Genomic DNA, 14327 nt, shown 5'->3' with positions numbered 1-14327 from the left:
TCCCCAAGTCTGCCCGAGGAGGAGTCTATGACACAAATGAGGCCGAGATCCTGAAGGAAACCAGCGGGTAGCAGTCAGGGATCGTAGTTGGGCCCTGGTAGTCAGAAAGGGTGGCAGGAAGCTGGACAGCAGGTGAGGTTGGGAGCCCCACACGACGGTCTCAGTCAGCCTGAAGAGTTGCGCCCCGCCCCCACCTCCCGCTCAGAACCGCGCGGACTGGCGAGCGCCGCCCTGCGGCCGGAGAGGGACAAGCCAAGCGGAGAACCCTAGCGGCGGCCCCACCCCCGAGTCCCGCTCCCTCCGCTCGCCCTACTAGGTTCCTCCCCTCCTAGGTCGGAGTCCTGTCAGAGCCACCTCCCCATCCTCTTTCCGCTCCCTGCCTCCACCCTCCTCTCTATCAGTGTCTCTCGATCTCCAGACCCGGCCCGAGCCGTCCCAGCTACGCCACGCCCCCTCCCTCCCTGCCCCGCCTCCATCTGCTCTCCTGGCCGGGCGGGCGCCGCCTCTCGGGAAGATGGCGCTGCACTTTCAGGTCAGTGCGCGCTCCGCCGCGGCCGCGGGGTTCAGGCCCCCGGGGGAGGGGAGGTTGCTGGTAACGGCTGGAACCGGGCAAGAACCAGTTCCTGAGGGCGCAGCCGCGGCTGGGGCCGGGTGTACCCCCCACCCCATGTTTCAAGCCTCCCCTTCCCCCTCCTCCTCCCTGCCCTTCCATGGGCCGGGACCCCCACCCTCCCACGCCCGCCCTCGGAGAGAAAGCGGGGATGGGGCCAACCCTGCTCCCAGCCCCGCCCGGGGCTCTGTCGCAGTCGTTGTCCCTCCGCCATCCCGGCCCCCAGCCCTTTTCCTCCTCCTCCTCCTCCATCCCTTCCCCTTGCCAGCCACCGCCCAGTTCCCCGCCCCCAGGGAGGCGGGGCTGGGTACGAAACCTTGACCGATGGATGGGATCCGGGGAAGGGGGGCAGGTGGCCTGGCAGGGTGGGACAGCAGGGGGCGCTAGGACACGGGTGAGGAGCGCTTCGAGGAAGGGGTACTGGGGGCGGGACCTTTTGGCTCCACTTGCACAACCATCAGGCTCCCGAGTGAGAGAGAGGGATTTTTGCTTGTTTTTCCATTAGGGAAGGTGGGAGAAAAAAAGGGAAGTAAGTGAAGAAGGAAGGGTCTGTTTGAGCCGGCCAAACAGACCCTTTTGGTTTGGTTTGTTGGACAAAGCACAAAATTTGACCTCGGACCTTAGATTCGAATCAAAGCTCTGCTACTTAAGTAGATGTGTGTGACCTCAAGACCAGTAATGTAACCCATATGTGCCTCATTCTCCTTGTTTTTAAAATGAGGAAGGGTTGAACTAGAGGTGTCTCCTAACATCATCCTAACATGCAATTTGTGATTCCAAGCGTGGAGTGAGGAGCTGAGATTTAGTCATAGGGAGTTGGTTTTATTTTCTTTATCTGTAACATGAAAGAACTGGACAAGCTTTCCAGCGTCCCTTCCAGCTCTCAGTCTATAGTTGCGCAAGCATTTTGAACCCTAATGGATAATCCCAACAACATTCTTTTGAGGAAAATGCTCTGTAAATCCTAACCATTTAGGTCATAGAGAGGTATTAAGTCCGAAGAAGAGGTTTAAGAGGAAAAGTTGGTTTTGAAAATTGCATCTGCTCCCATGATGCTAATCTGTATAGGACTAACTCCCAAATGTGTATCTCCTGTCCAGGTCTCACTTTTAAACTTCACACCTACATATGCATATGCCTGTCTCATCAACACTTCTAAACTCAGTATGTCAAAAACCAAACTCAACATCTTTTTTTTTTTTTTTTTTTTTTACTTTTAGACTTCCCTGCTCTGTCAATGACATCATGTTCTCAGTCACCCAAGCTCAGAACCTAGGGAGGCATCTTCAGTTCCTACCCATCCTTTGATTCCACTTATTCAGTCAGTTTTCAATTCCTCTATATTCTACCTTAGGGAGAATATTTCTGTCATCCCTCCCATCCTGACCATTATCACTGCTACCATCTTAGTTAAAGACCTTATTAACTTTTCTTGAAATATAGCAACAGGTTCCTAACTGATCTACGGTCATCCAGCAAAAACTACCCTATTAATTTTTCTAAAGCATAGTTTTGATCATGACACTTTCCTACACGAGACCCTCATTACTTAAAAAATAGTCCAGACAGCATCAAATTCATACTGGATAAATTTGAAGCAGAATAGGTTCTTATGTTTTGTCTTTTTTTTTTTTACCAGTCACCACTGAAGTAAAGTACTACTAGATATTATACTGATCCAGAATTGAGACTCCACAGAAGGTTGGGGAGTCAAGAGTGGTTGTAAGAGCACTTAACATGGAAGATAAGGAGACTGATGAAACAAAGAAGGCAATAATAGTCTAAGTAAATTCAGAAGGGCTAAATTTGAGTCATCATTGAGGTCAAAGTAGCTTCACTGGGGGTGGGTGAAACAGAAGGTAAGGAAATGGTGGAATAAATAAGTATTATCAAATTGGGAGTCCTAAAGGTGAAAAAATGCCTTGTGATTTTGACAGGGTTTAGTATGAGACTTGGAATTTGGTTTTGGGTGAAGACTGACTTGAGATGTGGGATAAGAGGATCAAAATAAGGGTTACACTTACATAGCACTTTCAAAAGTACTTTGTACAAAACAACCTTATGAGGGATGTTTATTCCCATCTCAGAGATGTAGAGAATAATTCTTAAAAATGCTATGATTTGCCAAAGGCATATACCAAATGTTTGACCCAGAATTTGAACTTGGGCAGCACATATCTCAACCAGCTAGAGCACTGGGCCAAATCTAAGATTAAAATTTTAAAGGGACAAATATACAATCTTACATGAGTTTTAAAAATCAACTTTCTAAGGACAAGATGAGGTAGAAGTATTTAGACATCTGAAAAAAAATCTGGAGATTTTAATCAATTATAATCTCTATATGAGCCAATAGTGATGTGACAGTTAAAATAGGTAATGTGGTCTTAGGCTGTATTAAGAGGGTCACAGTTAGTGCCCTGAGAGTAGTGTGGTATAATAATTCAAGTTATTAGTATCAAGGAATTAGAAGATTTAGTTTTAAGTACTGTCTAACCCTACGTTTTTGATTTAGGGCAAGTCACTAAATCTCTCAATACCCTCAGGGAACTGCAAAACTGAAAATTTCAGAGGAGTTTGCTGATGGGAGAATTTTCCCTCTCTATGTAATGACAAGTCACAACCAAAACAAACAAAAAAAAAAATGGAAAGGTAATTCTAGAAGTAGGGAGGAGACTTCATTAAGGAAACTAGAGTATAGGATGATTTTTGAGTAACATGTTTTAGGGAGAATGTTGATAAACTGGAGATTATCTAGAAGAAGATGACCAGAATGATGAAAGGCCTTGAGATCATACCTTGAACTGGAGATGTTTAATCTGTAAAAGAGAAGACTTGCAGGCAGAGGGCAGATTTGATAATTGTCTTCAAGTACTTGAAGAGATATCATGGGGGAAAAGGGATTTAAATTTGGCCTATTTCTTTGGGGAAGAAGAGCAATGGTAGATGTTGCATAGAATCAGATTTGGGCTTGCTGTTAGGTTTACTGACACTAATCCAAAAGCAGAATAGGCTGTTTTAGCAAGGAGTATGTTCCCATTTCATTAAAGCTGAATGACCATTTATCATATATGTCATAGAGGAGATTCCTTTTCAGGTACAGTTTAAATTTTATGTCCTCTGAATCCCTTCCCATTCTGTAATTCAGTAATCTGTTTTTTCTAATCCCACTTTCCATTTCTTTTACCTCCAGCTATTAAAACATATTGAGGTTTCAACCTAGCACAGCAGTATTTACCATTCTATTCATGACTTAATCCTGAGGCTTCCTGTTGCCTCTAAAATAAAATATAAACCCTTTTGACAAGTTTTTAAAGCCCTATATAACCTATTCCTGACCTATCAAGGCAGCAGCATAAACCCCACATTCCCCATAAAGCCTTCCCAGGTTCCCCTCAGTTGGATATCAGTCAGCAAACATTTTTTAAGTTTTTACTATATTCCTTCACAAATTCTAATTTTATATATTTTGTATTCGTATTTTAGCATTTATCACATTCTATAGCAGTCTTATGTGTGTATGTATGTATAGGTATATATGTATGTATATATTCTTAAAATGTGTATGTGTGTGTGTGTGTGTGTGTGTGTGTGTATATATATATATATATACATACATACATATACTTAAAATGTATATTTCTTGAGGAAAAAGACTGATTTTTCTTTGTATCTCCTCTGGAACCTAACACAGGGTCTTGAGTATAGGGGCTATTCTTTGAAAATAATGCCATATAGGAATTGGTTGAGAAAAAATGCTGATATTTAACCTTGGGAAAAAAAAGAAGGAATGGGGGGCAGCTGAGTGACTCAGTGGATTGAGAGCCAAGCCTAGAGATGGGAGGTCCTAGGTTCAAATCTGGCCTCAGACACCTCCCAACTGTGTGACCCTGGGCAAGTCACTTAACCCCTGTTGCTTAGCCCTTATTGCTAATCAATACACAGTATTGAATCTAAGATGGAAGGTAAGGGTTTAAAAAAATGGGGAGAGTAGGAGAACATGATGGTGGCCTACCAGTTTTTAAATGGTTGTCATTTGAAGAGAGAGTAAATTTCTTTTTTTGTTACTCTTTTTTGTAGTTATTTTATTTTTTATTTTTTAATTGAGTAATTAATTTAGAATATTTTTCCATGGTTACATGTTCATATTCTTTTCCTCCCCTCCTCTCATCCCCCTCTTGTAGCCAATGAGCAGTTCCACTGGGTTTTACATATATCATTGTTCAAAACTTATTTCCATATTATTAATATTTGTAGTAAGGTGATCATTTAAAATCAACATCCCCAATCATATCCCCATTAAACCATGTGATCAATCATATATTTTTCTTCTGTGATTTTACTCCCACAGTTCTTTCTCCAGATGTGGATAGCATTCTTTCTCATAAGTCCCTCAGAATTGTAGTGGATCATTGCATTGTTGCTAGTAGAGAAGTCTATTACATTTGTTTATGCCACAATGTATACAACATTGAGAGTAAATTTCTTGAGGAAATATTTTTTCTTTTTTGTCTTTGTAACCCTAGCATCTAGGCCTGCACCTTATACATGCTAGGTACTTAATATGTGTGTGTCGAATTGAACTTGTTCCACGTGGTCCCAGAGTTCAGAACTTGGGAGGATTGGGCTTAATTTCTTCGAGTCTTTCTCATATCGCTTCCCAGACAGCCAATCCATATAACAAATTATATTTTGGTGGGGAGAGGAAAGAAGATAAAATAATCTGCAAAACTATTCAGTATTGTAGTTCCTAATTATGAGTACTACCCGGAATTTTCTCCTAAGCCCCTTTCTTTTTCTCTGCTCTCTCAGGCACTTTATCAGCTCCCATGGGTTTTCCTATCAGCTCTATGCAAATGGTTCACAAATATGTCTGTCTGAATGTCTATCTATCTAATCTCTGATACCTGTTCCTTCCCTGAACTTCAGCTCCACATCTCCAATTGCCTATAGGAAATTTCAAGTCAGAAGTCCTGGAGACATCTTAATCTTAACATGTCTAAAACTTAATTGATTAGCCATCCTTCCCCCCACCCTTTCTTCTTCCAGATTTTTCTACTTCTGTTAAAAGGTGCTACCATCCTTCCAGACTCTGAAGTCTGTTTCCTTGGCATTATTATCCTAGACTTCTCATTCTCCTTCACCTTATAGAAGTATTCAGCAACCAAATAATTACCTTTTCCACCTTCACAACATTTTTTTGCTGAAAAAGCTTAAGCCTCAAAGGTGAATTTGTACCCAGACTCTCTGACTCCAGAGCCAGTGCTTTTTTACTATATACCATGTTGGGAGGACACCAGATTCAAGATAGGCAGGGTGGGCACAGGACTAAAACAAGTGAGTAAGATAAGGATGGGCAAATGGATTTGTTTGTTATCTGTATGTAGATAATAACTGAATTTTGAGTCTGGTGGCTTTTTTCTTTACCCTGTACTGATCACTTTTATAGATAGATTTTAGTAAATATTTTCTAAGGTTGTTTAAACCTTACTTTTTAAATCTTTGGTGGTTTTCATTTGTTTTGTTCTTTTAGATATCCCTCTATCCTAGCCAGTTCTCTTCTCTAAGCAGTTTTATTTAGTATACCACATGTGTATCAAATTGTTACTACTACAATGAGAGAGTATCATTTTATTCCTCCCTTTTGTCTTAATGTTGTATAAATTTCTCCTTGACTCTTGAAAGAAACAAATTTAGAACATCTTTTCCTTTTTTTCCCTCTCTACATTCCTTTAGTTAATGATTTAAATTTGGTTTGGAAAAATGTAATTTTATGGCCTCAAGTCTTGTCAACCAATTTTGACCAGTCAGATCAGAACTAAGTCATTCAAATTTGATCAGTCAATAAAGAAAAAAAAAAGCAGCATGTCAGCTGATATTGTTGGGGACTTTCTCTTATCCTATTAAGTTAATGGAGCTTTTGGCTCCTATTTTATGTTTCTTAGTGCCTGTTTAAAATGCTGCCTACAGTCATATTTTATCCTATCCAAATGGTTTTGAACCATTTGGGGACTACAGCATGTTTCATTTGGTTAACAATAAGTGATTCCTTAATGTCACTTATTCATTTTAAGTCCCCACCAAAACATTAGGTAAGAAAAATTACTTCTGAGGTTTGCCTTGGCAAGAAAGCAGTTCATTTGCCCTTGTTTTGCCTCAGTTCTTATTAAGCTTTGTAATATTTCAATGAGTTTATGATATTTTTGTGTGTGTGGATACTTCATCATCATAGTTCACAACTTATATGAGTTAAGTAAATGGTCTTTATAAGTTGTTGTGACTGAAATGACTGACTCTAGCTTACAACTAACCTTGCATCTTTCTAAATTTAGCCAAGCTAACTATATGTTGGAGTCAGCCTATTCCAACTTGAAGCTACTTTAGCAGAATCTACCTATTTCAAACTGTATTCCTGTACTCTCTTGATTCAGATAAGTTGATTTTATAAGCGAAATAAATATGTCCGTTTCTTCAAAATATGTCAGTTTCTTCATCTGAAAAGTGATGGGTTGGATTAGATGACCTCTGAATTCCCTTCTAGCTATAAATCTAGGACTCTTGTCAAATTTCTTTTAATAAGTTCAGTATTCTAATACCAGTGGGGTGATGATGGTGATGATTCTTCTATAGCAGAACATACTGAAGTACTAAAAATTTGAAAGATAATATGAATTAGAGATATCTTGATTTTCCCATTGCGTGTTTGTCATCACTACATTCATATGATTTTATTAACAGTTTAATGAATATTAAAAGTAAACAGTCTATTTGAACATTTTCTTTTTTTCTTCAGAGTTTGAATGAACTGGAAACATTATGTAATCAGCTATACATAGGGACTGATCTTTCACAACGAATACAGGCTGAGAAAGCACTACTGGAACTTATTGACAGTCCAGATTGTCTCAGCAAGTGTCAGCTTTTATTAGAACAAGGAACAGTAAGTATATTTTATTTCTATGAATGAGCTCATTTAAAAAATTTGTCTACTGCTAATTAAAAGTTATAATAGATTCAAACTACAGATAACACAGAAATGATAGGTAATAATAACCCTTAATGTGTTACCATAGAATTCTTGAGTGAGAATGGAAGGATCTAGCAAAATCTAAGGGAAGAATTTGAGTGAGAATGTGGCTGAATTCAGACACTGTAAGTGTGAAAAAGAGGTTTTATGGGTTCAGTATATTAAAGATGGTCACCAGAGGATTGAACTATTATCAATCCTCAATTAAAAATAATCTCAAATCAAAATTGACTTTTATGGAAATTTATTTACATAAGAAGAGAGAGAGGAAGTACAGAGATAAGAATCTATCCCACTGATTAGTCCAGGTAGATCTTAACCCTCAGCAGAGGGTTAAAATGGAGCAAACTTCATTCACAGAGTCTATAAAGGGAAGTTTCTTAATAGAAGTTCAGGAAGATTCAGTCTTTAAACTCACCACGTGGAACAGTCTGGGTCACACACCAGCAAAGCTCCCTCAAGCCCCCTTCACCAAACCAGATGCCTCACTCACTCAACTCCCTCTTTTATAGCGGTCATGTATGTGTCACTTCCAGTGCCTTCCCCTAGCCTGTGTGTCCAATCACAATAGACGCTTTCTCATAGAAAGCGTAGGGGGTGGTCCGTTGATTCTGATTCTTTACTCACTCTAGCACAGGTGGGTTAGGACCTTCCAGAATTGGAAGGTGCTCTCACCTTTGGTGATTAAATCTAAAGATGGGCAGTGTAGACTTAATCTAATTATAACAGCACTTAAGGTCTTAATGTCATAGATCAAGAGCTGGAAGGGTTATGATGCCTACCCTTTATTAGAAAGGCGAATGACAATCTGAATTTTTTTCTGGAAGAGGAATCCAACTTACTATTAACTACTTAAAATATTAAAAGAATAGTTAAACAATAAAGCAGAAACAGTAATAAATAATGCTCAAATTTGAGGAAGGAGTTCTGAGTAAAACAGACAATTTCCAAAATAAAATTTTTAAGTGATGGTAAATAGTATATCTGCTAGGGTCCCCATACCCAGGAAGGATGCTGCTCCACAGTACAAACAACCTTTTTTACATGGCTGGCTTCATCTTAGTCTTTCATGGCCACAGTTATGTGACTGCTATATTAACCTAAAATGATTGAAGGCCAAGAAATGTAATCAAACATAATAAAGAATGAGAAAATACACTTGGATATTACACTATGCATTATGTTGACCAGTAGAATAAGAAAATTGTCCCTAAACCATGCAGATAAACTTGGCCAGATGTATATTTGAGGAGAATTATCTTGGTAGCTGTGTGTAGGATGAACTAGAGTAGTGAAGATTTGAGGAAAGGAGACCAAAAGGCAATCTGAGAATAATCTAGGTGAGAGGGGATGAGGGCTTAAAGTAAGGTGATAGCTCTATGAGTGGAGAGAGTAGTTAGTTGTGAAGGTAGAAATGGAAAGACTGGATCTACAAAGAGAGGGAAAATGGAGAATTGTGGATAATGCCAAGGTCTAGAGCCTGGATGACTGTAAAGATGGTGTTGCTTTCTACAGAAATAGGAAAGTGTGGAAGAGAGGTAGTTTAGGGAGAAAAGATAATTCAGTTTTGGAAAAATGAATTTGAGATATCCCTGGGATATCTTGTTTGAAATGTCCAATAGGCAATTGGTCACTTGGGACTGAAACTCAGGAAGCAGAAATATATGTCTTTAAATCATCTCAGAGATTATAATGTAATTGATGGGAGACTAAAAGACCACCAAGAAATATCATGTAGAGAGAGGACACTATCTAGCCTAAGGGAATCCTCCCAGTTAGGAGATGTACTATAGGTGATGTATCATCAGCAAAGGAGATGAAGGTAGGAGAATACCTAGGAGAAAATTGTGTCATGAAAAATCAGAGAAGAAAACATCCAGAGGGAAAGGATGATCAACAGTGTCAAATGCAGCAGACAAGTTCCTATATAAGGTGAGGACTAAGGATATGTAGGGCTTGGATGGGTAAGGGTAGCAATGTGGGTTTAGTCATTTTATTTACTATGGTTTTAAAGCTTTACTAGAAGCTGTTCAACTAAATTCAGCCATCTACAGGAAATCCTTGAGAATTAGGTCCATAAGATCTATATGTAACTGTTTTGATGCTAAAGACTTGAGTTTATCTGAAGTGTAAATCATTTGATGAAAATATACCTGTAGTAAGTATAATGTTAAAATGGAGAATTCTGAAAAGATCCCTTAAAATGAAAACACATTTTTGTTTAGTAGCAAATTATTTAATAATAATTCTTGACTTTTTATATACTCTTTTCATAGTTTTCAAAAAAAACCCTTTATTTTAGTTTAAAAAAGAGACTATCTCATTTGATCTGCATAACAAACTTGTGATATATAGGTGCTTAAAGTATTATTGTTCTCATTTTACAGAGAAGAAAGAAGATTTAGAGAGATTAAGTAACTTCAGGTCATAAATTTTAAATCCCAAAGTAGGGACTCAATATAGGCTCATTCATTATAAATGGATTAAAAAACTTGCTCTTGTTCTGACAGATTAATTTTTGAATCATAAAAACTTGGTTATTCTTGCTTCTCTGCTGATCAGCTCTATGACCTTGGATGAGTCACTGCCTCTTTCTTTGTCTTCATATTTTCTAGCTCTAGTATTCTCTGATTCAGTAATTAATTTATTTGATTCCTTATAATTATTTGAGGTGGTATATTTTACCACTTTTCTCTCTTAGACATTTGATGATCACTATATCCTTTTTTTTCCAAGATTAAATTTTGTTTGAATAACCAGAGTAAAAAGGGAAAAAATGATATTCTATATCATTAGGATTTGGAACATATAATTTGCTTTGTTCTTTCATTTGCTTAGTGGAAAGTTAATTAAAAATGCAAAAATAATTTTTTTACAGTCATCCTATTCTCAGCTACTTGCAGCAACATGCCTTTCAAAACTTGTCACCAGAGCAGTTCCTCTACCAATTGAACAAAGAATAGATATCCGTAAGTACTTTATTGTGCTTTTTATGAAATAGCATTATAAAAAGACCAATTTCTTGTAAATATTTTGCTAAAGTTAGAAATGTGTTATGTGTTCCTGACACTATTTTAAAATCTTTTGGTTCTTGACTTTTTTTTTATTTTATTTTATTTTTAACATTTATTAATATACATTTTTAACATGGTTACCTGATTCATACTCCTCTTATCCCCTTCACCCCCCCCCCCAGCACTCCCCCCACCCATGGCCGATGCGCATTTCCACTAGTTTTGTCATGTGTCCTTGATCAAGACCAATTTCCAAATTGTTGGTAGTTGCATTGGTGTGGTAGTTTCGAGTCCACACCCTCAATCACGTCCACCCCGACCCAAGCAGTTGTTTTTCTTATATGTTTCCTCTCCTGCAGTCCTTCCTCTGAATGTGGGTAGCATCTTTACCATAAATCCCTCGGAATTGTCCTGGGTCATTGTATTGATGCTGGTACAGAGGTCCATTACATTCGATTTTACCACAGTATATCAGTCTCTGTGTACAGTGTCCTTCTGGCTCTGCTCCTTTCGCTCTGCATCTGTTCCCGGAGGTCTCTCCAGTTCGCCTGGAACTCCTCCAGTTTATTATTCCTTTTAGCACAATAGTATTCCATCACCCGCATATACCACAGTTTGTTCAGCCATTCCCCAATTGAAGGACATACCCTCCTTTTCCAATTTGTTGCCACCACAAAAAGCGCAGCTATAAATATTTTCATACAAGTCTGTTTATCTATGATCTCTTTGGGGTACAAACCCAGCAATGGTATGGCTGGATCAAAGGGCAGGCAGTCTTTTATAGCCCTTTGAGCATGGTTCCAAATTGCCAGCCAGAATGGCTGGATCAGTTCACAGCTCCACCAGCAATGCATTAATGTCCCAATTTTGCCACATCCCCTCCAGCATTCATTACTCTCCCCTTCTTTCATTTTAGCCAATCTGCTAGGTGTGAGGTGATACCTCAGAGTTGTTTTGATTTGCATTTCTCTAATTATTAGAGATTTGGAACACTTTCTCATGTGCTTATTGATACTTTTGATTTCTTTACCTGAAAATTGCCTATTCATGTCTCTTGCCCATTTATCAATTGGGGAATGGCTTGATTTTTTATACAATTGCTTTAACTCCTTGTATATTTGAGTAATTAGACCCCTGTCAGAGTTTTTCGTTATAAAGATTTTTTCCCAATTTGTTGTTTCCCTTCTGATTTTGACTACATTGTTTTTGTTTGTACAAAAACTTTTTAGTTTAATATAATCAAAACCATTTAATTTACATTTTGTGATTTTCTCTAACTCTTGCTGGGTTTTAAAGTCTTTCCTTTCCCAGAGATCTGACAAGTATACTATTCTGTGTTCACTTAACTTGTTTATAGTTTCCCTCTTTATATTCAAGTCGTTCACCCATTCTGAATTTATCTTGGTGTAGGGTGTGAGATGTTGATCTAGACCTAATCTCTCCCATATTGTTTTCCAAATTTCCCAGCAGTTTTTGTCAAATAGTGGATTCATGTCCCAAAAGTTGGGCTCTTTGGGTTTATCATACACTGTCTTGCTGATGTCATTTATCCCAAGTCTGTTCCATTGATCCTCCTCTCTGTCTCTTAGCCAATACCATATTGTTTTGATGACTGCTGCTTTATAGTATAGTTTAATATCTGGTACTTCTAGGCTACCTTCCTTCACAATTTTTTTCATTATTTCCCTTGATATTCTTGATCTTTTGTTATTCCAAATGAAATTTGTTATAGTTTTTTCTAATTCAGTAAAGAAGTTTTTTGGTAGCTTGATAGGTATGGCGCTAAATAGGTAAATTAATTTGGATAGAATTGTCATTTTTATTATGTTAGCTCGACCTACCCATGAGCAATCAATGGCTTTCCAATTGTTTAACTCCAGTTTTATTTGTTTGGAAAGTGTTTTGTAGTTGTTTTCATATAATTGCTGTGTTTGTTTTGGTAGGTAGATTCCTAAGTATTTTATATTGTCTAGGGTGATTTTAAATGGTGTTTCTCTTTCTACTTCTTGCTGCTCTAGTGTGTTGGAGATGTATAGAAATGCTGATGATTTATGTGCATTTATTTTGTATCCTGCAACTTTGCTAAAGTTGTTGATTATTTCTACAAGCTTCTTAGTTGATTCTCTAGGATTTTTTAAGTAGACCATCATATCATCTGCAAAGAGTGATAGCTTAGTTTCCTCCTTGCCCACTTTGATACCTTCAATTTCTTTTTCTTCTCTAATTGCAACTGCTAGTGTTTCTAGTACAATGTTAAATAATAGAGGTGATAATGGGCATCCTTGTTTCTTTCACTCCTGATCTTATTGGGAAGGCTTCTAATTTATCCCCATTGCATATGATGTTTGTTGATGGTTTTAGGTATATACTGTTTATTATTTTTAGGAAAGGTCCTTCTATTCCTATACTTTTCAGTGTTTTCAATAGGAATGGATGCTGTATTTTGTCAAAGGCTTTTTCAGCATCTATTGAGATAATCATGTGATTTTTGTTTGTCAGACTGTTGATATGGTCAATTATGTGGATGGTTTTCCTAATGTTGAACCAACCTTGCATACCTGGTATAAATCCCACCTGATCATGGTGGTTGATCCTCTTGATCACTTGCTGGAGTCCTTTTGCTAGTATTCTATTTAAGATTTTTGCATCTATGTTCATTAGGGAGATTGGTCTATAGTTTTCTTTCTCTGTTTTTGATCTCCCTGGCTTTGGAATCAGTACCATATTTGTGTCATAAAAGGAATTTGGTAGGACTCCTTCTTTGCTTATCATATAAAATAATTTGTATAGTATTGGGATTAGTTGCTCTTTGAATGTCTGATAGAATTCACTTGTGAATCCATCAGGCCCTGGTGATTTTTTCTTAGGGAGTTCTTTGATGGCTTGTTCAATTTCTATTTCTGATATGGGATTATTTAGGTATTCTATTTCTTCTGCTGTTAGTCTAGGCAGTTTATATTTTTGTAAATATTCGTCCATATCTCCTAAATTGTTATATTTATTGCCATATAATTGGGCAAAATAGTTTTTAATGATTGCCTTAATTTCCCCTTCATTAGAGGTGAGGTCTCCCTTTTCATCTTTGATACTATCAATTTGGTTTTCTTCTTTCCTTTTTTTTATTAGATTGACCAGTACTTTGTCTATTTTATCTGTTTTTTCAAAGTACCAGCTTCTAGTCTTATTTATTAATTCAATAGTTCTTTTACTTTCGATTTTATTAATTTCTCCCTTGGTTTTTAGTATTTCTAATTTAGTTTTCATCTGGGGATTTTTAATTTGCTCACTTTCTAATTTTTTGAGTTGCATGCCCAATTCATTGATCTCTGCCCTCCTTAATTTGTTAATATATGCACTCAAGGATATAAATTTCCCCCTGAGTACTGCCTTGGCTGCATCCCACAGAGTTTGGTAGGATGTCTCATCATTGTCATTTTCTTTAATGAAATTGTTGATTGTTTCTATGATTCCTTCTTTGACAAATTGGTTTTGAAGAATCATATTATTTAATTTCCAATTAGTTTTTGATTTTCCTGTCCAAGTGCCCTTACTAATTATTATTTTTATTGCATTATGATCTGAGAAGGTTACATTTATTATTTCTGCTCTTTTGCATTTGTTTGCAATGATTCTATGCCCTATAACATGGTCAATCTTTGTGAATGTGCCATGTGCA

The 14327-nt window shown here is 37.8% G+C and overlaps 1 protein-coding gene across 1 annotated transcript in view; it reads left to right on the top strand.

The window, feature by feature from the left end:
* Window positions 1-514: 514 nt before the first annotated feature.
* The window catches only part of RANBP17 (RAN binding protein 17), a 344793-nt gene continuing 330980 nt past the window's right edge, over window positions 515-14327 (top strand). Inside the window, exons 1-3 of the mRNA XM_044664454.1 lie at window positions 515-532; window positions 7404-7550; window positions 10516-10606. Of these exons, the coding sequence (XP_044520389.1) occupies window positions 515-532; window positions 7404-7550; window positions 10516-10606 (256 nt within the window). The remainder of the gene's footprint in view (window positions 533-7403; window positions 7551-10515; window positions 10607-14327) is intronic.

This window comes from Gracilinanus agilis, chromosome 2 (assembly GCF_016433145.1).
Source record: "Gracilinanus agilis isolate LMUSP501 chromosome 2, AgileGrace, whole genome shotgun sequence".
Classification (NCBI taxonomy): domain Eukaryota; kingdom Metazoa; phylum Chordata; class Mammalia; order Didelphimorphia; family Didelphidae; genus Gracilinanus; species Gracilinanus agilis.
Note: the sequence above shows the minus strand (reverse complement) of the source record. Positions and strands in the feature narration are given on the sequence as shown.